General features: G+C 32.1%; 1 protein-coding gene across 2 annotated transcripts in view; it reads right to left on the bottom strand.

Moving 5' to 3' along the window:
• Window positions 1-26,628, bottom strand: part of LOC113395194 (S phase cyclin A-associated protein in the endoplasmic reticulum) — a 61,796-nt gene that overhangs the window by 17,909 nt on the left and 17,259 nt on the right. For both annotated transcript variants that reach the window (XM_064218592.1, XM_026632765.2), the window contains one exon: window positions 21,788-21,969. In XM_064218592.1, the coding sequence (XP_064074662.1) occupies window positions 21,788-21,969 (182 nt within the window). The remainder of the gene's footprint in view (window positions 1-21,787; window positions 21,970-26,628) is intronic.

Raw genomic sequence — 26,628 nt, 5'->3', positions numbered from 1 at the left:
ACACAGCGTCATTGATGTTAAAGTTTGTAAATAAAAAATTAAAAAAACAATACATTAATAGATGATAACAGAGCGTGGAATTAGTGTTCATGTTATTTTCACGTATGCTATTCGCAATTTAATTGCACACGAATGCATAATGCGTCTGCGAAAATAACACATTAACTTTCACGCCAGTAAAGTTCTCAGTAGACATTTCAAATCAGCTGTGGCTTTAAGTTTAATTAACTATTAAATGAAGATTTAAAAATGCCGTTATAGCCTACTTGAATAAAGTACGATTTGTGTCTGGGTGGTTTGTTTTTATTTATTTTTCAACACAGTTCGCGTACGCATTTACGGAGCATTCCAGATAAATTTATAATTCCGTATATCCGAAACGACGTTGGACCGATGGATTCCAGGCAAGAAATATTTAAGATAACACTATCTTAACACGTCACTCGGTGAGGAGGTCCAGTAATCGTGTCTCGAAAATACCGACAATATTATAAATTCATTCAAATTAACCATTATGTTTTAGTTTATAGAGTTCAATTTAAACAATGATGAGAAAAAATATTTTTGTTGCTGACCACATTATGCCTGAGTGACCAATCGGGAAAGCGAGTTTGTAATTCCAATTTCGAATTCCCGGCGCTCGAACGGCGCCATGTTGGTATTTCGTTTTTTAAAAAGCCGAAAAGTTTTTAGTGTCTTATTTTAAGTGTTCTTGTTCATTTTAGATTTTCCATACTAGTTTTATCAAAAAAATAATAATTTATGAAAATTGGAATTCCGAAGCGGTTTGTATTACGGGATATATCTTTATATATTCTGAAATTTCGATTACCAACTATTAAAAACAAAATAAAAAAAAACTATCACTTCAATGTTCGATTAACTCCAGAGGAGCGAAAGTCTGGCATTCAAATCTGGTTAAATTTTCACGGACTTAATTGTTGTTGATAAATAAATAGATCATTTACGCAAAATAAACTTAATATTCCGAACTTTGGACATAGAGCATTGGAAGTAGGTAAAGATCGCAGACAGAGTAAGGACGCTGGCAGTATTGCACTCAGGTGCTTCTCACTCCGGTTATATCGGATTTCCCATCCCATCTGACTACAGGACTGAGGGATACCTGAGTTTGCACACCTACAATCATCGGCCACAACATGTATTGTGTATGAGTATTATAAGTAATACATAAACAACACTGATTTAAATGTAATAGTAATTTAATTATTATAATGTAAATACATATTCTTAATAACAGAGAATATTATAAATTCAACAAAATTATACATTGATGAATGTTTCAATATCAACTTAAAAATAAACTTAACGTATTATTACACTCCGGTTATTATTACCATCGAAATCGCAATGTTACATTAAATCCGAACGAAATAATGGTAAAATATATTTCAAAGCAGGCGCCAATGATTAATGGCCCACGTCGCCCAATCGGGGCACGTTCTAAATTCAAACGCGCTAATGGAAGACGAACTAAACAGGCGGCGCCTGCGCATTGAGTGTTAACCGACTGGAAAAAAAATACCCGAATTTAGATCAATTATGGATTTAATTGAATTATTAAAATTATTTTATATTTCTTAAATTAAATTAACTACGTTTAAACGACAATTTTCGATAGTAATATATATATATACATAAAACATATTTTAAAAAAAGGTAGTAAACATTTGTCTGGTTATCTGCTTATATGAGCATCACATTTTTATCATATGATACTACTATTTACATAATAAAAACTTTTATTGGATAAAAATAATTCAACTGAAACTACTAAACGAATAAGCGGGAAACGCGTGGTAGAATAAAATAATTCAACTAGCAACACTGAACTTGCCTTCGGCTACAAAAATTTATAGCGCGTTTAAGATGTTTTCGTTCTTAATTTCAGTTAGATAAACGTGGTTGGTGAGTTTCGGCGCCTTTGCGAGGTGAATTATGCTCCTCCATTATAGAGTTTTGTCTCGTCTCGACGTGTTCTAATTTAAAACGACCATGTATTTTTAGGAGAAGTTCTAGTATCAACAAAATATTTTCAATTTACTACTATAAAAATTTTTTTTTATTTGAACAAGCTTCGAATACATCCTGTTTGGATTGAATCGAATTTATATTGCCGCTGATGAAGTTTATACAAGTTACAACTGATATACTATTTCTATTGTCCGGAAAATTATAAGTTTGCCTGTCACTAAATTTAAATTTTATATTAAAATAAACATAAAGAGATATAGCTGATTACGCAATATGTCAATTTAATAGAATATAGTAGAGTTTGCATGCCATAATATGAGAACATATTAATACCATATAAGCACTATATCCTCGGTAGAATAAGAAGTAAAAAATTAACGAAAAGTTTTTTTTTATTATAAAATATTCTGATAATATAATATTAGAATAATTTTCTATTACTGGTTCGGAGATTCGTTTTCACCGATAATAAAATTAATTTTAATTTAGCAAACCAATTCATTAAAATTTGATAGAATTATTTCTCAGAGTTTTTTCACTAAACATATTGATTTCCTTTCCATCGAATGTTTCCCTCTTTAGTGTACGAGGTAAAATATATATATATTAGTAAGTACTAGAAGATGTGATGAAGCTTCAAGCCACTCATCACCAGGGCTCACCTTATAACGACTTAAATACATATTTTATTTATCATGTATATTTATATTTATACTGATGTTATAGAGATAAATTTGGGGATAAGGGTAGTTCCGAACTATATATACCTTATAAACAAAATTACACTGTAAAATATTTAATATTGAAAAGAAAAAAAAAACAACTTAATAAAAATTCAAAGTAATAAATACACAGAATATTTTTTATTTATTTGTTTAATTTAATAAATCTTATAATCCTGAAGTTAAAATAAAAACCAATTGACAAAAATCTCCTGTTCACATTACATGAGTGACCGTCATTTGTTTTATTGATTTTGCGCGGGAAAACGTCTTGTATTATTTTTTAATGCCATACGAATGACGTTCTGAAATCGTTTACACTTATTACTTATGAAATGGGATCCAATAACAAAATATGAGTTTATTAAACATATAATAATTATAATATAAATGTAACTGCAAAAATAAGTATTTCCAACAGGAGATAATTGTTATACTTCACACGAATTAATTTTAAACGATAACCAACACAACGTTTCCACAATAATGAGTATAACGTACGGCCTGGGTGGGTCTGGGTAAAATGGTCGCATCGAGATTGTTGTGGCATCTTAAGTGCGGAAGGTATGTTAATTTCTCGGGACGATTTATTTCAAGCGGGATCAATACGGGACGCGCTTGCATGTCCCGATATATCGTTGTGACGTTTGATTTGATATTGTTATTAGCGTTTAACAGCTGTTAAATATAAATTATAGAAATAATAAAGCCGACCGATTTACTTTAAGACGTTTTAAACCTAATAAGGAACGTTTATGGATATTAAGTTCGTTTTTAACGATTTTAGATTTAGCTGGGCATGCAATACAATGCTTATAAAAGTTATCTAGACTAAAATTATAAATACAAAAGTAACTCTGTCCTATATATCTTATGCCTAACATGTAACAACCAACCACTTAAACGCAAGTAGAACCGCAGACGACAACTAGTTTTTGATGTTTATATTTTTGGATTATCCTTTTAATTTATATACATATTTGTACTCTATCTGTTAAACTGTAATTCTATACACGATAGTCTCCCCTTTACCCATATTGTCATATTTCTTGGTCTGCAGTTGTTTATTGATATAATGACGCTGTCGAACTACCCATAAAACACAAACGTGCTGCTCAAATGAAGCAGTATCGTTAAGCGAGGCACCGTTTTCAGAAATCTGAGATATCGCCGATTGAATAAAAACAATTATCAAATTCGATTCACAATAGATTTCTACTATGAAGAAAATTAAACACAAAATAAGAAATCTTCTTTGTAAAGTCGACTTGAAATAGTAGAAGAGAAAATATTATGATACTATATAATTCTATTTTTTATAATATCCTTAGTTAGTTCGTAAAAATTACGAAACATGAAACGTTTTTCATGAATTTACATATAACATAATAACATAACATAATCAGCCTATAAATTTCCCACTGCTGGGCTAAGGCCTCCTCTCCCGTTGAGGAGAAGGTATGGAGCATATTCCACCACGCTGCTCCAATGCGGGTTGGTGGAATACACATGTGGCAGAATTTCGTTGAAATTGGACACATGCAGGTTTCCTCACGATGTTTTCCTTCACCGCCGAGCACGAGATGAATTATAAACAAATTAAGCACATGTAAATTCAGTGGTGCCTGCCTGGGTTTGAACCCGAAATCATCGGTTAAGATGCACGCGTTCTAACCACTGGGCCATCTCGGCCCAATTTACATAATTTAGTTAATAATACTAATCACGTTGGCCTTAATATATTAACTTTCCAATAGATAACACACAAAAAATCACAACACAACGTAACAGGTGTTTAAATCATTACACGAACCTATAAACGTCCATAAAATCATTCATACGTATCATGTAACGACTACACGAGGCGTGACAGCGGCACACACATTGAGACATAAGAATTTATTTCACTTTAATAAACGCAAATATAAAATTCAAATGTAATCTAAACAAATTCATTGCCCCTTTTAGAATATAAAATTTCAATTCAAGAGGGGTTCGGTATTAAAATGAACTCGCTAGTTTGTTTTGTTATGTAAATGCAATAGAATGAAACCTCATTGATAAATTTAATTATTAACAATAAATAATCATTGTAACTAATATAAAACTATGTTATCGATAAACACCAAGACAACTCGTTACGTAAATCCAAAAAGTCGAACATAGAGATAAACAAATCATTTCATTCTTCTATGTGGCGGTTGTTTGATTGTTTGTATATCAAGCAATCGAAAGTATTTGAAAACTAATATAATATAATATATCATAATAAAATAAAAAGTAATTAAAGCAAGTAATGTCAGTTCTCTTACTTCTTACGCTTCTTTAATTTAGATTGTTTGCGAGAACATAGTATTACGTTTTGATTAACAATATTTAAGGATGAACCCCTCCCATATAACGCGCATAGCTCGCGTATAGTTTGTAATGAGCATCGTCAATATAAGCTATAGCTTGCAAGTTTACACGTTATGCTATTCAACAAGACTAAGTGTATTTTGTTCAAAGATGATAATAAGCAAATAATTTACTTGTTATAATAGAAAAGTAAAGTTAAAAAAATTGTTTGAAATGATGTTTCAACATGAACGTATCAACTGAATTAAAATATATTTAGAAATCGGCTCAGTATTACAAATTCAAAATACGTGACATATTTACATATGAAAAAGGGGCGGAGAAAGTCGAGTAATCCGTATAAGTAATTCTCTCTGAGTAAGTAATGCGTTGATAAATGAAATTAAATCGCACAAACAAGTGCTGCCATTCGGCCCGCGGCTCCCCTTTCACGAGGCCGCGTCTATGACAGTAGTGATGGTGTTTTGTATCGAAGTGAAGTATGAAACACTATACTGCTGAACAGTTTCATAAAATATAACATTATTATTTTTTATTTAATATATAGTTATCGGTTTTAGTTTTAACATTTTATCATTAATTTCTAATCTCCATACCCCGAAACGTAACAAAAAATAAAAGTAACGATGGTAAGAGATGAGCCAGGCAGATCGGAATACGTTATAATTATTTTTTTTAATATGTCAGCTATGCTAAATCCCTAAGCTATTATATCGATAAAAACAATAAACCCTCAGGACACATCCCTATCGTAAAGTTGGCAAAAAGCACATCGCATCTCGACATGTGCGCGCCAATCTGTCGCTACTATTCCACTCTGAAGCGCCTTCCCCTCTCCGTCTAATGTACGACTAAGTACATCTATCCGTCTCCCTCGCACGCCCCAGTCCCGTTCACCCCAAGCTCCCGACGTCGCGAGTACTTAGCGACGCGGCGATAATCGCTAGTTCGAGTATTGGATTGTTTTCGATTGTCCGATTCGATTATGAGGGTCAAAAAAGTCGATTGTTTTCATTCGATTACGCGTCATATGTCCCGGAGAACACATGCGACGCTGTATGAGGGCTTTTTGGTGTTTTTGTATACTTGATTATACGTGAAATTCTTTTTTATTTCTTTGCCCTTTGTTTGATTAGCATAAAAGACCGTAATATTGAAAATTTGATATTGAAAAATATTCCGATTTTTTATTTGCATAAAAACAGTACTTCTCGTCGTAGCTCAGTCTGCAGATTTTTTATCTTGGTTTGCTAAGAATTGAAGATGGCTCAAAATCCAATATACATAATCAAAGCTTCGTAATGTGCAGGCAGTAAGGACGTTGCCGTATATACATAAATATATAACATATAAAAATACACGTGAGTTTTATTTTTATTTTATTCATGTGTATTTTACGCCAGAAGTACTTTTCATAAAGTTTGTAACAACAAAGACGCACTATAATATTATTGGTAAAGTTAGACTGAATTTAAAACAGTTCTATCATAACATTAGAATTTAAATAAAAATGAAAAACAGTTAGGATCGTCATCAATCAGTACTCAATCAAGGGACTACGAAATCTGTTAAGAGCTGTGTGAAATATCACGTGGTACGTTGACTGAGAAACGACACTTGCGCGCCCAATTGGGGGTGAAATATTATGATTACGATTGATTTTTACTTAACGCAAACTAACAGTAGAACGCGGCTTTGTCTAATAGAAATTAACTCATGCAAATCTTATGTAGACATTGCAATTTAATTAAAAACTTTTTAATTTACCAAACTATTTAATACTAAGTAAAGTAACATAGTAAATATTATTTACGGTATTTAGAGGCAGCTTATATCACAAACCAGCCAACCGGTATCAGGTCTCTTTGTCATTCTAGCCTAAATGGTTCTATGCAAACCCGGGAAAGCATTACTGATATGTTTAAGTTTTATCTGGTGTTTGGTAAAGGCAAACGTCGTGAGGTCAACCTGCTTCTGTCAGACGAAATGGAGCAGCGTGGTGGAATGAGTTCCAAGCGTTTTTCTCAAGAGGAGATACGACCCAACAGTGAGACTTTTATGAGCCTACTTGAATAAAGTATATTTTGATTTTAATGTTGATAGATCGGACGTCAATTACTGTTAATTTATAACTTAACGATTAGGAAATAATATTCCAGCTAATCTTATGTAATCATTTGATCCGCTCTCAGTGAGGCGTAAATAGACGTCCCGTGGCGTTGCTCGTCGCCCGCTGAGCGCTGCCCACACGCCTACATCACAAGGGCTTAGTACATTGAATAGATTTTGTTTTGATTAAATACAACTTGTAGCTTGAAGTAGTTGATATTTTAAAATTTGGAATCCCATATTGGGTTTGTGAATTATCTCTAATTAAAAAAGTATCTTAGGTCCAAATTTGCCGATAGACAATGGCGCTGTAAGAAATATTAACCATTCTTTACATCACCACCAATCTTGGGAACTACGATACGTCCCTCGTACCTGTAGTTACAGTGGTTCAATCATCCTTCAAAACGAAACACAGCCGTACTTAAATATTGCTGCTTGGCGGTAGAATATCTGATGAGAGGGTGGACTTACCCAGACGATGCACAAAGTAATACCACCAAGTATTCCATGCCAAAATCACAATCGCTATTAACAGGGTCAAAGTGATTGAACCAGTATTATTAGATACGATACGTAGCCTCGAATCTCGTGGTTCTTTTGGTTTTTTATGAAGCATTTTACCACTTGTATCAAACCAGCGTCGACGGTGGCTTACCATCGTCTGTAATGGGCCACCGACAGACATAACGATCCTTCAACACCACTCCGCCATAAATCTCTAACGTGCGGTAGCTCTACGTTATATTATTTAGTAAAATATGAGTTTATCACACAATAGAAGCATTACGTTCAGTGGACGCAACAACGCAGCCGGCGCCGCGGGACGTCGATTGAGATGTCCGGACAATGGGGGCGGGGTGTTTATTTGCATTCTATTTAACTCCTATCTAACCGACTGTTAAAATATTAGTAATGTTTTAAATTGTACATCAAGATTATAAGGGAAAATGTCTGCATGATTTTTTTATTTAACCACAGTTAGAGGGCTTGATGAATTGTCATAAAGTAATACATATAATCAATTATATAAAATAGAACAAATTATATGTTATATAATCGTATATAATAAATACATAAAAAACAAAATTGAAGCAAACATATTTAAACAGTTGAAATCGCACACATATGACCGCAACTTTACAAATATAACTTTTCCATGCAACTGTCAGTGCAAATTCTATTTTTGTAATTAATCTAATGCATGTTCGAGAACCGCGTGGAACAATATCGGCGGTAAAGGCAAACACCGTGAAGAAATCCTCCTTGGTACGGATTACCACAATTGTGTTCTATAGAACAGCTTGCCGGAATAACTCCTAAACCTGACCGTTAAGAAATTCCTTAACACTAGTGTAGTAGTACAATTACTATTATTTACTTTTTATCAATTTAAAAGAATAATTATATAACATTTCCATCAGATTATATATCAAAAGCCATGTGGAGCGTACCGAACATAATAGTGAAGAAAAAAAATCGAATACAAGATCCGAAGATCAGATTTCCCAGTAGTGCAAAATGACGCATCATTTAGTTAAAACGTCAAAACTTTAATTATTCAAGTTCAATCTACACTAATATTATAAATATTTATGATAATATAATGTTTATACAGAAGAATATACAAAAGTATTCCATAAAAGCTAATATACATACTATTAAAACAAGAAATAAGAATAAACTTGTAATCCCCGCTTTCCGTTTGCATGCGGTACAGAGAACGTTTTTGGGCAATGGTATACGCATATATAATAAGATACCGGGAAATATAATCAATTTACCATTTAGTAAATTTAAAAAAATTATTAAGACTAAATTAATAAATAAATCTTATTATTCATTAAAAAAATACTTTTTTAGTTTTTCTAAACGCCTGGATAGGCTCGGGTTCCATCAAAAGGAAACTTATTATTGTAAAAAACAGCATTGTAAATCTGTTCATTTGAAAAGAGCGACAATGCGAGTTTCCTGCCGTTTCTTCTCGCTGGAAGCTGCTTTCCGAAACGGTAGTACTATTTAAATATCGACGATTCAAAAACGCTTCCTTGTGAAGCTTACTTGAATAAAATTGATTTGATTGAAATACGAAAGTAACTCTGACCGTTACCTCTTCACGCTTATAACAGAACTGATTTAGATGAAATTTGGTATGGAGATAGTTTCGAGTCCCATGGAAGTCCTCAGCTACTCTCTCTGAATACATCCCTCGAGGAGGTAACATTGGGGATGACGGTTAGTGTAGTTAAATTTTTAAAAACTTCGCGCGTGTAAATCCGCATATTCAGCTAGTTTGTAAAATGATTGTGTTTGCAAGGAAAGGAATAATACAGGTCGTCGTAGTATAATTATTTAAACTATATTACTGTGTGAACAAAAATCAAAAAATCAAAATCATAATATACTTTATTCAAGTAGGCTTTTACAAGCACTTTTGAATCTTCATTTAACAAACTATAATAAGTAAAGCTACCACCGGTTCGGAACGTAGATTCTACTGAGAAGAACCGGCAAGAAACTCAGTAGTTACTCTTTTTCAACATCTAAAAATACAGTCATGTTAGTTAAATACAATTATATATGTATGTTATGTCACCTGCCTGGAAGTCAACAAGCATTATCTCCACGCTTTTTTATCATCCATATAATCTTGTATCGAATAATATGACTTCTTTACCAATGTATTTTTTACAAATGATTTGAATCTATGAAACGGCAAAGTTAAAACTGTCTGCGGAATTTTATTATAGAAACGGATACCTTGCCCCAAGAATTATTTTGACTTTGCGGAGTCGGAAACTTGGCGTTATAAGCTTAAATATTTATTATTAATTATTGGCGTAGTACCTAAATGACATCTCGTTTTACACTATCGAGAATTTGTATTCACATTTGTTGCTTCACTATAAAATTCCGAGCGCTCGATGAATCTGAGACGATTCGCATACATATATTTTCAGTATAGAGGGCGCAAACGAAACACATACATAAAAATCACATCGTGACGAGAACCGACCGAGCTCCCGTGGGGGTACAATGAAAACGCATTTGTGACAGTCATTACTGTACCTTTGAACCGTGGCTTTTAAAACGTTGTCGTGTAAGTATAGTTTAGGGTGCGAAATGTTATTTATTATTCACTTAATTATTATTAAAGTCACAGATAAAATAATAACGAGACAATAATTTTAAAAATTCAAAGATATTAGGAGACCACCTGAGGAATCTACGTGGTCTTCACCGATCATATACTGAAGCTATGCACCACCAATGCCCCACCCTTATACCTGTAGTAACATTGGCACATGCTTAAAAAACACACAAAAATACTAAGTACATAGTACTAAAAAATTTAAAACTCATGTCAAAAGAACATTGAATTATAAGGCATATTACTCAATACAAAATTATACTAAAGATAAAAATCGTGAACTTAGTGTTTATTGATTTCTAGGCAGAATATATTTAAAAAAAAAACGTTGTTTACTGACATACTCTGTAATTAAAATCTTGGAAAAGAGTAACTAATGAGCCCGGTTCTTCTGGGTAGAATCTACTTTCCGAACCGGTGGTATCTTTTATTAAATTTAACCTTGTAACATGACAATTCGAAAGTACTTTTACGAGCCTACTTGAATAAATAATATTTCGATTTTGAACATCAAGACTACGATATACCGATATACACAAAACATTGGCTTCGAATGAATCTTTAATATGTGTATATAACAAACGAATATTTGTATATTGTTTGTTTTACATTACAAAACTTTAAATCCTACGAGAAAATTCTCATACCGAATGATGATGACATAAGACGAAGATTTCGTTTACGCGAAACGTTTACAAACAAAACGAGCCCCTAATCCAATTACGAGTGTAAACAGTTATAATAATCATACGGCACGTGTTTGTTAATTACGGGAGGATTGTAGAAAAAATACACACGCGTGCATAGTTATTGTGAACTCTATCGCTAACGGGATAAGATTAAATTTCCAACTACATTGAATTCGAGTAAATAAGTGAAATATTATACTATTTAAGATAGAAAGAATTTAAAGCTTTTTTTACATCTATTTCTCTACAGATTCTTACAATATAATTAGTCTTAATTAGATTATAAATATATTTAAAAAATAATCACTAATAAATAAGAAAAGGGTTTAGAAAACCGTAGAGTTGCTTACATGTATAACACAAGTCTATAAATAAGTATAATATTATTTATATAGATGTAGGTACCAACTATATATATATATATACGAGATTATACATCTGTAGATCTGTTCACTGACGAAGGCGCGTTTCCACCTTAATTTATCGGCGAACATTAAAAAACATTAATTAATTAGATTTTTTTTGGCTGTCTATGTTCTTACTTTAGTCAACTCACGCACACTAAGACGTCGTGTCAGCACGACCGTCACCCGTACAAATACACGCCGATGATTAAGCATGGAAGGGCGCGCCTTCATGAGAGAATATATCTATATATTCTGTTGAATTGTTAAGAGTAACTACAAATTTATGCCGATTTATCTCTGTGTATTCTACATACGAAATTGGTAGTAAATTTATAACAAGTCTATTAAGACGAATATTTGTTTAATCATTTTTGACGAATATTATTTAACAAATCAAAGATAAATTTAATCCATTGTCAAATACCACAAAAAAAATTATATTACAACGTTTGCAGCTGAAATGCGTCATATCCATCGCGTATCACTCGCACACGACACGAGGACGCGAGGGACAGTAATCGAACCGAACACCCCCGAGGATACCGCGACACCACGACACGCGACCTGTCACATGTTGATTGCGAACGTTGAGTCTTAAATAAAAAAAAAAATTATAACCACCGCAATATATTGAATTATGATTGGCTGTAAATTTTAGTTAGATTCGTAATACGTACGGGAATTATATCAGAATATTAATGTCGGTAATTGTCTATAGAGTAGGTACTGGCTACGTCTACGAACACTTCAAACAAGTAAGTTACTTTATAAAATACTGGTTCTCGCCCGCAGCCTCGTTCAAATTTTAAATTTTAGGTATTAAAAGTAGCCTATGCCTCATTCTTACTTTGACGATCAATACGAGTAATGCTGTCACATAAAATAAATATCTTGTATTTAAAATAAACTTATTAGATTAAATATCTTCCTAATTTGCAATGAAACATACTAAGTAGTCATTACGAACAGGGGTAGTTCCTACCACTTTCTCCCAAAAAATTGTCCATTTAACACACCCTATTAGTCAATACCTAATTCAGTCACTTCACTGCGCACGACTCGACATATGCGCGCGTTGACTGTGAAATTAAATCAAAATATAGGAATAAAAAATATGGCGTCGAAATTCGCGTTAATTGCACTTGCACGATTGCATCGCACCCCACGTGAATTATATTATTGGATGAATTAAATAAATAGTGCATCTTTTGGCATACAAAACAAAATCATCCTAACACGTCAATTTGTTAGAAAAATTAAAAATAATACGTGAGCGTCTCGGGACGTCCGACAGAAGTGATAACTTAAACTAATCTAAGTTGAATTATTTAACATTGAAATTGTTCAACTTGAGAAAGGCTTGAATTGTTACTTAAATTTTACTATACAATATTGGCATTCTGAGCAGAGAACAGCTATTAGCCGAATGAAAAAGGAAAATTACATTATAACATGAATTAAAACATACATATTCAAAATAAATATAAAATAATACATCGTACTCTTGTATAAATGGAAAGTAGGGTAAAGTTCCGAATATCCGTCACCTGCCATTAAATAGAGCTGGAATCATTGACAAAACACAAATTGAATGGGTCACCCCCGTCGTCCGTCCCTGCCTCTATTGAATAAATATTGTTTCTTCGATGGATTGAATTATGTTGTTTTGGTGGGGCATCGAGTTTAATAGACCTCGAATTTTATTCAAAGGCAATAAATAGTATGCATATATTTATTAAAAATGTTTCTACAGTTTACAGTAATCATTTTTTATCCAATATATATATTTTATGTACTAATTTAAATCTATCTTAACTTTAAATTTAATTATATTAATTTTAATATTAAATATAGTTTCTATAAAGTTATGTATTCCCATTGACATAAAACATCGGTAAATAGAGAGGGGCAAAAAGTAGGTAACTGCAGAATAATAGCCCTGCATAAAGTCATTTATAAATTAAAATTATAGATTCGCACACATTGAAAAATAAACATGTATAAATATAAAGTTACTTTTAATATTTAATTCGTTACTTCAACTGAAATAAAAAGCGAAACTACCTAAATATACAAATCTGTTACAGTTTGTTAATAATTAATCAATATAACTTTATAAAGAATTTTTATAATTATTTTTATAATGATGATACTAGTAAAAATTTGAGCTATCGACAATAAATGAGCGAAATTCAAATAATCTGTCTCCCCATCAAACCGAATGTGAGAAGCTAGCGCTAATAAAAAACAAATATTGGTATATAAAATAATCATCGAACCGACAGAGTTTTAATAAATTAAAAATGTCCTCGTTATAATTGCTGCCCAAAAGGACTCCGCGTGAGTGGTAGCGACTTACGACATATAATATTATAAAAATTATATTCATCGTTGAAAACTTTCCTAGCTTTTTTATATAGGCTAATTTCAAATTCAAAAAAATACCATTTAAATAAAGACTACTTGCAAGCTAAATTAGAGATATGATGACCACAGTAATTTTATGTAGTATTTTTTAAAAACCTAAATTGAAATAAGCAGAAAAATATCGGTTTATTTTTAAATAAACCTTAGGATAATTCATTTTAATTATTATTTTATATCGAGCAAAGTTTATTTGTACCACATATACACACATTTATATAGTGTTATTAAAACGCTGCAAAAGCAGCTCCAACTCACTGATCGCTCCATCTCCACAGGACGGAACCAACCTTGTATTAAAAGCTCAACATTTTAATTTAGCAATTGGTAGGCGTGGCGTGTTCCGACGACATGCTGTCTAATTATAAAGCGGCTCATTGGCTTTTTGATATTCAAACGAAAGCGGGGTCGGGAATAGGTGTTCTTACCCTGATTATATTGTTGGCTTTGTCGGACAAATGTTTGACAATTTTTTTTTTAATAATAAGATATCAAATAAATTAATTTTGAAGTAATTATGGTAAGAGCTGACCTCTAGTAAAGTAAAGTACGTCTTTACAATGTCTTATCGTGATGTTAAATTATTTTTTTTTATTACATTCATATTAAATTCTTCGGCTTTTATTAGAAAAAGTAAACAAAAATAATTACCCCTTCCATCGAAAATGTACCACCAACATTAGAAACTAAGATATTTCCTAATTCCTGTAGTGACCCACACTCACTCAACATTCAAACCACAACAGAAAAATACTAAATATTGTTGACGGTGGAATATCACACAAGTATTCAGAGCAGTACGAATAGCGATATTATCCAGAGTAGATAATCTATATCTCATTGCCTCTCCGGTGATAAAAGTGGTATTTACCATTTCTGCCACCACTCCACAAGACCTTTATATATACTCTTTACAAATTCAACCTGTACAATTGTATATATTTGGTCTCTAACATAAAGTTAGATCGATACCTGAGTTTAAGATCGTACAACAATTTCGAAGCAATTACGCCTATACTTTAAAAACGAACAGTTAAAAATGTTCAGAAATAAAAATCACCTTCACGATAAGAGCGTAATAGCATTATCGAGACGGAGAGGTAATCGAATCGAGTGTTTAATTCGATTCCTCCACTCGATTCTATTGTCCACAATCGAGTGCTCCCGATACATCCTTGTACCCTTTTACGCCTATAATTGCGATGATATGATTGGTTATACGATTTACGTGTTCTCGTATATAAAATCGATTTTTATTTCAAGTAACGCGTTGAATGATTTAAAATTATATTTAAAGACACAATTATAAACATGGAACACTTTAACGTGAGCTGTATATTCAAGGTCTATGTGACAACTTGCTCAGACATACGCATAGTGCATACAATTCATAGTTCTAAGCATTTGCATTAACATTAGCAGCCTGTAAATTTCCCACTGCTGGGCTAAGGCCTCCTCTCTCTTTGAGGAGAAGATTTGGTGGAGTACACGTGTGGCAGAATTTCGTTGAAATGCAGGTTTCCTCACGATGTTTTCCTTCACCGCCGAGCACGAGATGAATTATAAACACAAATTAAGCACATGAAAATTCAGTGGTGCTTGCCTGGGTTTGAACCCGCAATCATCGGTTAAGATGCACGCGTTCTAACCACAAGGCCATCTCGGCTCATTTCTAAGCATTGCGTGTTAATTTGTATTTTTCTTTCTTTTAATCGAATTGTTATACATCGTGTAGAAAAAATACCATGTGATACTGATTTGTAAAATTAAATATTCAAGCTGCCCGACATTCAATATAATATGAATTCTGACGCATAAAAAAACCAATAAAATGTAATTAAAAAAAAAACAACTAATTTCACCTGTTCTATTCAATTAGCAACCCTAAAACATGTGCGAACGAATTATTAATTTAATGATGGAATACAGTATAAAACCAAAACTAACATTAATAACCTACCAGTGGGTCGCCCGCGAAACTTAGCGTTTAATCAACAGATTTTTAGGAATTTAGAAACCTATGACAAGTTTCGTTTTATTTAATTCCATTGTAAGCTGACGATGCCTGTTACATCCATAGCGCCGATCTCTACCCGGCCAGGAACTTTTATCCGCTCTCTAATTTAATAATTTGTTAAATCGTAACAATTTAGTAAATTGCAATCAAGAATCCTCTTTAATTTTCTGCACATCTACGGCTGGAGCTCTTCAAAATCAGACCATAGCCGTTTTTTTACGTGCAGCTATCGTCCCATAATCACTGGGACAAAAATCGGCTCACGCTATTAACATATAAGATGTCAATAAGCTATGTATAGCTACTTACGTCGTTTCTTGACATTTTAACATTAAGTACACTTTTAACAGACTTTCCAACGTGTTTGACTACCTCCGTGGTCGAGTAGTGCGTACACCAGTTTTCATGGGTACGTCACTCCGAGGTCCCGGGTTCGATTCCCGGCCGAGTCGATGTAGAAAAAGTTCATTAGTTTTCTATGTTGGCTTGGGTCTGGGTGTTTGTGGTACCGTCTTTACTTCTGATTTTCCATAACACAAGTACTTTAGCTACTTACATTGGGATCAGAGTAATGTATGTGATGTTGTCCAACATATATATATATATGCCAGAGATATATTTCTAAGCCATTCACTTATTAATATTAACGAGGATATAATTCTGAATAATGATGTTTTACTTTTAGCGTTTGAATTTTGGTAACGATTACAAGCAACGGAAGCCCGTGGGATCAAATCAAATCAATTTATACTTTATTCAAGTAGCATTTGCAGGTTTTAACAAGCACCTTTGAATCGTCATTTAACAAACTATTTAAAGTAAAGCTACCACCGGTTCGGAAAGTAGATTCTACCTTGAAGAACCGGCAAGAAACTCAGTAGTAGATTGATGATGACTTAGACACGAGGGTAGTATTATTAGTTTTTATATTTACTTAATTAGGCTTTGTAATTCATCTCATTACGGAATCAAAGATTAAATTCTGCAACATACTTATATATCGACTAACACGCGTTGGATACGCGTGGCAACCCGAAGTTCCTACTAATGTAATAACAATTTAAAATAAAAAGTTCGATAACTATTTAAAATATTGCAAAAACGTATCATATTCAACTTTGTTTTTTTATTTCTATTTTATCGTTGATTGACATTTTATTTAATGGTCGTCAATTAAAACGCTAAAGCTGCTAATTGTTACCGGATATTTTTTATAACAATAAAACCTTCAACATAATATAATGATACAAAACATTATGATTCTATAACGATTTTTTCAAAATACGATACGAAATAAAACAAAAAATATAAATGTTACGCTGTCTTAAAAATCAACAACTGGACCACCAAAACATTGAAATGATAATCTCAGTTTAAGTCAAGTAAACATCACCTTACAATCAAAGGGGAAGCTGGCAATTACATTCTATATACATTTTAATAAAAATATCACGAGACATTCTATTACAAAATTAACCCTAACGTTACACTCAAACCGACCCCATGTTCGATCAAACTAACTGTATCAGATTTAAACGATAATCACTTGTAATCTCACGTACATTGATACATCATTCTGTTCTGGGAAAATTACAGAGTATAGAATACAGTATACCGAATTAAAATATTAATTGTTGGTTAACAAGAACTGACATATGTTATGGAATAGAACACATAGTTCGGACATTGTCACACTTCTGTTGTAAGATGTCCTATTATAGATGTATTTATTGCGAAGGCGCGCCCCTCCGCATGAGGAGTCACGTGCTTTACTATGAGTAAGTGACGCTCGTGCTTACAAGATATCTTAGTGTGCGTGAGACGTCTAAGAGTAAAGACGAAAAAAAAATACAAATCAGATCATATTTGTTACATTTATTTTATTCAAAATGAATTAATTTAACGCGGACAGCGCGACTTCTTGACTGCATAGACTTATAAGAATTTTGACCGATTTCAACCCGCGATTTCAGCTAAGCTACACATTTAGAACAAAACTTAATTTACTAGATCGTCTCGTGTTCGGCAATTTTTTAACCACAGTAGATCGAATAAAAAAATATTCAAGTAATTGTACATTTTTATAAAAAGTATATATATAAAAGGTACGATTACTTGAATAAATTATAGCATACTTTTAACTATAATAATTCATATATACTTTAACTTTTAAAAGAATACAAAAAAAAATCGTAAATATTATTATTAATAATAATAATTCACTACCGACACGAAAGAAATAACTTGGAAACTGGTTAGAATTTAGCGTGATTTTTTACTCTGTGACGCACGGGGCGAACAATAAGGAAAGAGTGGCCATATGTACACAAAGTAATGGCGCTGTCACACACATGCTCACTGTTCAAGTGAAACGCGATTAAATTGACCACTTTCAAATATATTCTCAATAATTTACTTTCTTAATTATAATATTTTCGAATAATGATAAGATTAAAGCATATCAGTCATATCTAAACCTTTTTAATTATAAACAATAATGGATTTTAATTCGAAAAAATGAGTGATAAATGAATTAAACAGAACTTGTTAGTACCTCATATAACCTACATTCCGGGCCTTTTTATTTCATTTAATCTTGTAAATCAATAATTCAAGTATTTTTGTGAATTAATTAAATAATTTATATTATTATTTAGATTTTAAAAGATTTTTGGTACCATTTTACATATTAAACACTAAGAAAACTACGATCATAACATCATGGCCGATATTTCGCCGTTAAATCGAAACTTGTTGTCGGCAAAGTGGAAAATTTATGTGAAAATTTATAGTATACTAACCAACATCGTACATAGTTTGAAGTACTGTCAGCTCAAGTCTATCAAGTAAATATTAACCAAAATTCTAATGTACTACTTTTTTATTATTATTTTCGAAACTTGAATAAGTACCGCTACATTATTAACACGATAAATGAATTAAGAATAATTTAAAAATCGAATTTTTTTTTGAAAATTGAAAAGTACAAAAAACTTTATTAAATCTCCGTATAAGGTTGTTATTTTTTTTGGAGTATAATTAGAAACGGTACGGTTACGGGATTAATAATAATTAATTAACGATTATATGATCCAAAAACCTACGTACTTGGTCATAGCGTTTTGTGCAATATCATATGGGTGGATTACATATTCTACCGGCAAACAGCAATACTTAGCATTATTGTGTACCAAATTAAACGACGAGTGAATCAGTGTAACAAAGGAGACATACATCTCAGTTACCAAGATTGGTGGCGATGGTCCTAAGGAATGAATGGTTAATATTTCTTATAACACCAATGGCCGGTCAACCTACCTAATTTATAAAATAATCAAATAAGATACCTAAACCGACATAGAACCTTTGAAATCTGTCTCAATATATTTAAACACAGCACGTCAACAATGCTAAACTTTTCGCGTACAGACGAATTGTTCGTCGATACGACAAAACAACGGCCTTTGTTTATAGTGATTAAATGGAACTTTTGTTGAGTTCGATGGGGCGTTGGAACATCACAATATTTGTATTGACATCGTTTTTGTTTGACTTGAGAGGAAGTGATTTTTATTTTTCCACATTAATCACAGCTATTCAATACAAACAGTAAAACAACTTTAGTTTACTATCTAATAAACCAAAATATATCAGTAAAGCTGTACAGTTACATATATATAGAATAACATCGAAATAGTTAAATTTGAAATATAAAAAAACCGCTGATTTTTTTTCGCCGATTCTTCAATCTGCGGTGTTTAATTTCGAACCGGCGGCGGTGGAATTTTGACAATCAAAAAGCAAATTTAACACTTCTATATTGAATGGAGATTTAAATTTTGAAATAAGAGTCTATTATTGTTAACCACTGAGTTTCTTGACGGTTCTTCTCGGTGGAGTCTACATTTCGAACCGGTGGTAGCTTCACTTAATATAGTTTTGTAAAATGACGATTCAAATGTGCTTGATAATATTCACCAACACATATTGCAATAAGCTAAAAACCTCTTTACCTGGAGAGTAAAGAGCCTTTGATCAACCCTGTATATAGATAGAACATTCTCGAATGATACCAGAAAGACTCATATTTGATGCAACTACATTTTAAATGACAAAAAAAACAATCTACCCTAAAGTTACTATATTATTGATAAATGTTTAGACACAAACATAAATGAAAACAATATCGCATCCAGTAGGCGTAACTGGATTTTTTAAATGGTTAAAATTACCTCTGTGTGATTTTAAACATTTTAAAAGTTACCATAAACTAAAATCCTGCTTTCAAATTGAATGTATGGATACATATTGAATAGAACGTTCGATTCTTTTGTTTTTGCCGAAAAATCTGCATCAAATACCCAAAATCGAAACTTCCCCAAACAAGCGTAGAAAATTCGTAAATGTATTGAGAAAAATCCTCCCCAAACATTTTTTACTCGCCTCTCGCCCCCCAAATAACGGAGGGCGGTGAGTGCTAGTGCATTAGACAAATTAGATTATGACTAACCCGATGTACATCAGAGTGAATTACACGAAATAAGTCCTTAAGAACAACAGCATAAACAACATATTAGCAACGATATTGCGAAATATAATATCCAAAAATGTTTTAAAAACCTTTCCGTGCTTTTTGGATATAGACTAGAAACAAGCGTCTTGGGAGTACGAATTAATTTCGCTTTTCGTATAAAAAGGCCACTTATAAAACGTTTCAACCCGTAAAGAGATTATATTATGTGATATATCGTCAAAGTATCGGAAATGACAATCACTTATCCAGTAGAGGAACATATAAATAATACCACGTGTATTATAAAGAAAAGTTAAAATATTTTAAGTGAAATTTTAGTAGTATTCATTTTATTATTTTATTTATTTTATGGCAAGCAACATTGTTCATGTTTTCTAGATCGCAACACTCTCATAATCAAAAAATTCCTACAGTTTGCTTTGTAAAAAACAATAACTGAAAAACACTAAAAATCAAGTTTTGCTCAACGTAAGTATTTTAATGAACAAATCTTACATTGATATTTCCAATTGAATTCTAAACTATGTAAATCATTTTGTAACGAATAGCCAATGAGCGTGAACTCTGTTGTGATAGTTTTTTATATTTTATTTTTTATAGAAAAACGTTCAGAAAAGTTACTATATTATATAATGATAATTTATTTATTTTCAACGCATAAATTTCTTTCTTCACCGACTCTTACGTTCGTGCCTTTTTGTAGTATGATATATTGGTCTTTTACGACTCCATTACGTTCTTATTATCAATGAAGTTAATACTTCTTTATACGTACTGAGAGTAAAATTTTACAGTTAAGTGGAAATTACGTCACGTATATTGCACAATCGTTTACTCGTCAAAGATTGATATGGAAGTTTGTGTATGGAAGAAAACCGTAATAAATATTTTATATTTAACTAGCGCCCCCGTCCGGCTTCTCACGGGTGCTATTTATACGATACGGATGTGTATGACTCAGGAATAATGTAGTACTACCAGTAAATTTTTTTTTGAATTCAATCAATAGTACCGATGTTTACCCCCTACATAAAAACAATATTTTTTTAAAAAAAAAAAAAATTAATTTATGTCGACTATCAAACTCGTACATTATTTTGAACACATTTATAATTATTACGCAATACTATTTAATAATAAAAAATATTGCAATAACAAGGAAAAAATGTCTCCAGCGTATTTATGTGATAAATTCCTTGTTTTTTTTTTTATTTAGTATAATTCGAAAGGTCTTGTATCTCTACCATTACGGTACCCAGCAATAGTCATTTATTATAAGTTTTCAATAACGAATGCAGCTGTTTGTAATACAACCGTAATTTTCGACAATGATAAAACATCAAATATTCTAGTATTAAATAGTCTAAATATTCCGACTCACCTGATAATCTGATGTGCTCTGTTCCTCAAGAAGACCAGCACATCCACCTCTTCCTTGGGCTTGTTCCCTTGTTCCTCATGGATGCGGCTAGCGCACAGCACGGAGTCCAGGGCGACGGAGAGACAGTCAGCCAGCTGTTTCGCTAGTTCCATTTCCTTCTGATCGAATTGAAGATTTTTGTCCTGTCGATGAAATAACCTTAACATCAACGAAAAAGTCCCATATCTAGGAACATGAATCATTAACACTAATTAAGCACATGAAAATTTAGTTACGACCGGGTTTAAACATGCCATCTCCAGTTAAGATTTACGTATTATATATGGGCAATGGAATTTTTTTTTTTTTAAATTAATTTTAATGATTTTTCTGTTACAATATAATGATCCTTAATGAACCTTCAGTTTTGCTCATTTCCAATTGCGCTTTATTGAAGGTTGATCCCGAGAAAATTAGGTCAAACGATGTGTATCACGTGACCTGATACACTATACAATTAGATAACTTTTTTTATTTTCCTTCACTTTAAGCAAACAATCTTGTATTGCAAATTTGCTCTAGTGTATATTTAAAATTATTAGTAACATTCCAATCGCTGCAGATTTAAACCAATCATGTTACATGCTACGTAATAAAAAAACTCAGATAAAACCAAAGACAGGCACACGCGGTACATCATAGTGAAGCAACAGAAGCGAATACGAAATCAAAAATCAAATGCAAATTCCCTGTAGTACAAAACGACGCGTCTCTTTGTTGATACGTCAAAAGTGCCATCACTTTTGTTATCAACTATTGTCGATGTATTAACATTGGTGAATACGACACGCGTCGCCGGAAATTAACAATCGATTTAGACTTTCTACACTCTTTATTGTTGACAATTAAAAAAAAATCTATCATTTAAATAGTTAATGATTATTAACATAGATAGAAAACTTACTATAAAGTACAAGTGTTAAACGTGAAACGTTACATAAAGAAACGTTGGCATCAGAGAGAGGTTTTACATATAAATGTATTATATAGTTGCAGACGCAAGGTCGTGGGTACATTAGAGTAAGAATATAGAAAATTTCACGAACGTAAAAATGCAACGCACGCCGACCATTAGGCGAGGTTACGTAGGTATGTGCTGTATCAACGTAGGACATTAGGGATCGGGAGCGTTCACATCGTAACAGTTACTCGCTTCTATTTCATTTGTACCAGACATTTATTTAAAAATACAGCCTTAAAGAAATTATATACAGAAGTTTTTATTGCTTAAAAAAGAAAATTAACTTGAGACAGTCGATATAACATTAACTCTTTATTCTTAATGACATGTTTAAAAATAAAAATTTTGGATCATCGAATGTGCACAGTGTGACGTTTATGGGAATACATAGGCTGTTATAAGTGTAAAATTCATTTGAAATTTCGAAAAACTTGAAGCGTATTCCAGTTACATAAAATATAGACATCGCGCTTGGAAAAAAATATACAAAAAAATATATCTCTAAACTAACAAATTTGGCGCGTACGGTGATCTTATCGCCGAGATGTACCCTCGCAGACCTCGTAAACAACTAGATTTACCGCATGCCGAGAAAAACGTACAAAAAATCAAAGATGGCGTCAATGATAACAACAATTAACAAGGCATCCAGCGATTGTACATTTTAATAAGTCCTTTTTAATTAGCAAGAATGAAATAAAGTATTTCGAAATCGGGGCAAAATTTGAATAGCAGGATTTTTTTTGTTAATTTATTTGCTTTGATATTTTAGTTTAATTATAAAATATGAATGCATTTTTATAAATGTATCGGTAATCTATTAAGGTAAGATAAGCATCAAGATAAGACTCTTACCAATTTAAGAAATGTTTGGCTTAAGAGTCTTATCCAAAACTTACGATAAACGAACCGGTGAAAAAATCCACATCTATAACGTCATTTTAAATTATCAGCAATCACAATTGTATCGGATAATTCATTGGGTTTATTAAAAATATATGAGTTTAATTCATAATAATAAATGAGGAGTAGTTGTTGGGAAAAACAACTAAACTAATATACATAAAACCTATACCAGAAAACGCAGCGTGTTTTGAATTTTTTTTATTACATAATACATGACAGGTTGTCAATGGTTTTCCTTGTGAAATATATAATATGTATATCATGGATTTTTTGCAAGTGACATTCAATCTCAAGGACTTACCTACTATTCGATAGATTTTGATGTTAATTCCAATCATCAACTTAAATTTATATTTAATTATATTTAAGACTTCATATTAAATATTCATATTCATCTTATCAGAAGTTTTTACATGTTATTTCGTTTTTTACCAACTCATAATGAATATTGTCAATCTTAAATTTAGGATCCAGATACATCCACAACACAGTGGATAGCATACGTTACTTAAACCAAAAGATAATGGCTTAAACATGAGGCAATACTAGCATCATGCATACATAATTTTAATTTGTGTTTAAAGGTAAATGGCGTGACATCAAGTCGCATATGTGATAAAAATCTGCCATATGTATATCCACACAGCTGACAGAAAAGGGTCGAGAATGGACCTTAAGAGCGTGTACTATATCTAGCGGTGAGACATTTACGTTCCCTTACTTTACTGTCTGCCTCATGTTTTTAGAAGATCCTTTTCCGTATAGGTATCAATTGAATTTAAAAAAAAATTAACTCCAATACTAACCGCGTATAACATACGATTGTATTCAAAAATTAGATAAACATTGACGCGCATCTCGAAACGCTTGGCATTTAACGAAATCAAAGAGACGACATTAACATACAAAATTAGACATTTAACGCTACATATTCCGATCATAAAAAAAATACCCAACGTATGCATATACATTTATTTTGATGTTAAAGATTTTAAATTGATAACGATAACGTCGAATCCTCATCAGATGAGCGTAAATTTAATGCAAATGAAACCGCATAAGTATCAATTAAGAAAACGACCGATCAAATGAGATTTTTTATTCCAAATATGGAATCTAAAACTTGATCGGTTCTCAATCGAATTTCGCAAGAAATAACGTATACAATTAATTAGCTTTAAATTAATTTTACTGAATTTAAAAATATCAATGTTCTTGTTTTAAAATGTATTGAGTGCAATTTTAGTTATATCGATTTGGAGTTAGAAGCAATGAAAATAATAGAAATTATCAGCAAAATTTTCCATACTTAATTCCATTTTCCTTAACCAAGTTAGTAATTTAATACCATTCTACATATCTCATATTGCTTTCATAGTTATGTTTCAAGCATTTAACCTAGAACTATTAATAAACGCGTAAAAACTTAGTGCTCTTGTGACAGAAACTAAATTAGTTGATTGGTCATATTTTTAGCCAAAACATTTTCATTTAAAACGTAACGCTGCACTCAAAAATGAATTTAAATTTTACACGTATGTCATTCATTGTTCTCTTCAACACTTAAAATACTTTACTTAAATATATATCTATTTTCATTAGACAAGCAAGTCTACTGGATAGTACAAACGCTCCCTCTGGGTGCATTAGCGCCGCTTTTAAGGCGCCCGCCCACTCACCGCTACCGGGTGTCTTCAGGGGTGACCATTGTTAACGTGATTCAATTATTTTCTATTGAAATGTCTTTTAAAAATAATTCAATATAAAAATTATTCCCAACACAAGATTCTTAAAAAATATATAATTTTTTTAGACGAAATATTATTTATATTCATTTTTAAAAACGAAACGTACCAAAATATACGAAAGTTCTTTTACAATGAAAAACGAAAACATAATTTTATTGTAATTTATATTTAAAAATAAATAAATATGTATATATGTCATACACAACCAATAACATCAATACTATTATATTGTATATAAAATAAAAAAATATAGCAAATAAATATATATCATAATGTAATGGCAACCCTAAGAAGGCAAAGGCGCGGCCGACGTGTACTTTATACGAACGACCCCGCTGTTTAACCGCACACGAGCTGTCTAGTGTAGCTATATAACAATAATAGTTCAAGTGTATATTCTTACATAAAAATATATATACATACTTCTCATGAAATTTACAAATATATAAAATTAATTTCCACACGCGTCTTTGCCCGCATGTGAGATAGGAGGGGAGAGGGTAGAACTAAGAACATATATTGGTACTGTATGTCTTTTTCAGTCTCAGCCATCGGTATGCAAAATTCTGCTGTTTGGCGGAATATCTGTTGTGTGGGTACCCAGAGGGGCTCAATCAAATCGAACCAACATATAGCGATTTAATTATCGTTTTTTTTTTTTTTATTTCGTTGTTGCAAATTATATTTAGTCTATATTAAGTAACCGGGTATTAAATCAATATTGTTATAATAGATTTTAAAACAATTCATCGGAACATTCCCCGTGATAAATTCTGTAGAAGGTGCAGAGCGATCCAACCAACATCTCTACGCAAAGCCAAAGGATCAAGCAGATCGGAAAGGGCTTGAGCGTCGATAATTCGCGCCGCTCTACGTTGGATACGGTCGAATGGAAGGAGCTGGTACTGGGGAGCACCCGCCCAGAGGTGAGAGCAGTACTCCATGTGTTTTTTTAGCAGTTAACGCGCAAACTTGCGTCTTTTTGGGATTGAAATGGACTAGGTTTAGCTGGCCCCAGTTCGAGACTTTGTTTAACGAAGATTCGATTTCAGACACAAGTTTGTTCCGGTTTTCTACTTATAAATTTATTAATAAATAGAAAACCGGAACAAACGGTTTTTATTAATCACAACTTTTCTATTATCCGTAAATATTTTGAGTAATTTTTAATTTTAATTATTTTCTTA

Source organism: Vanessa tameamea, chromosome 23, assembly GCF_037043105.1.
Source record: "Vanessa tameamea isolate UH-Manoa-2023 chromosome 23, ilVanTame1 primary haplotype, whole genome shotgun sequence".
NCBI classification, from domain to species: domain Eukaryota; kingdom Metazoa; phylum Arthropoda; class Insecta; order Lepidoptera; family Nymphalidae; genus Vanessa; species Vanessa tameamea.
This window is presented reverse-complemented; position numbering and strand designations above follow the sequence as displayed.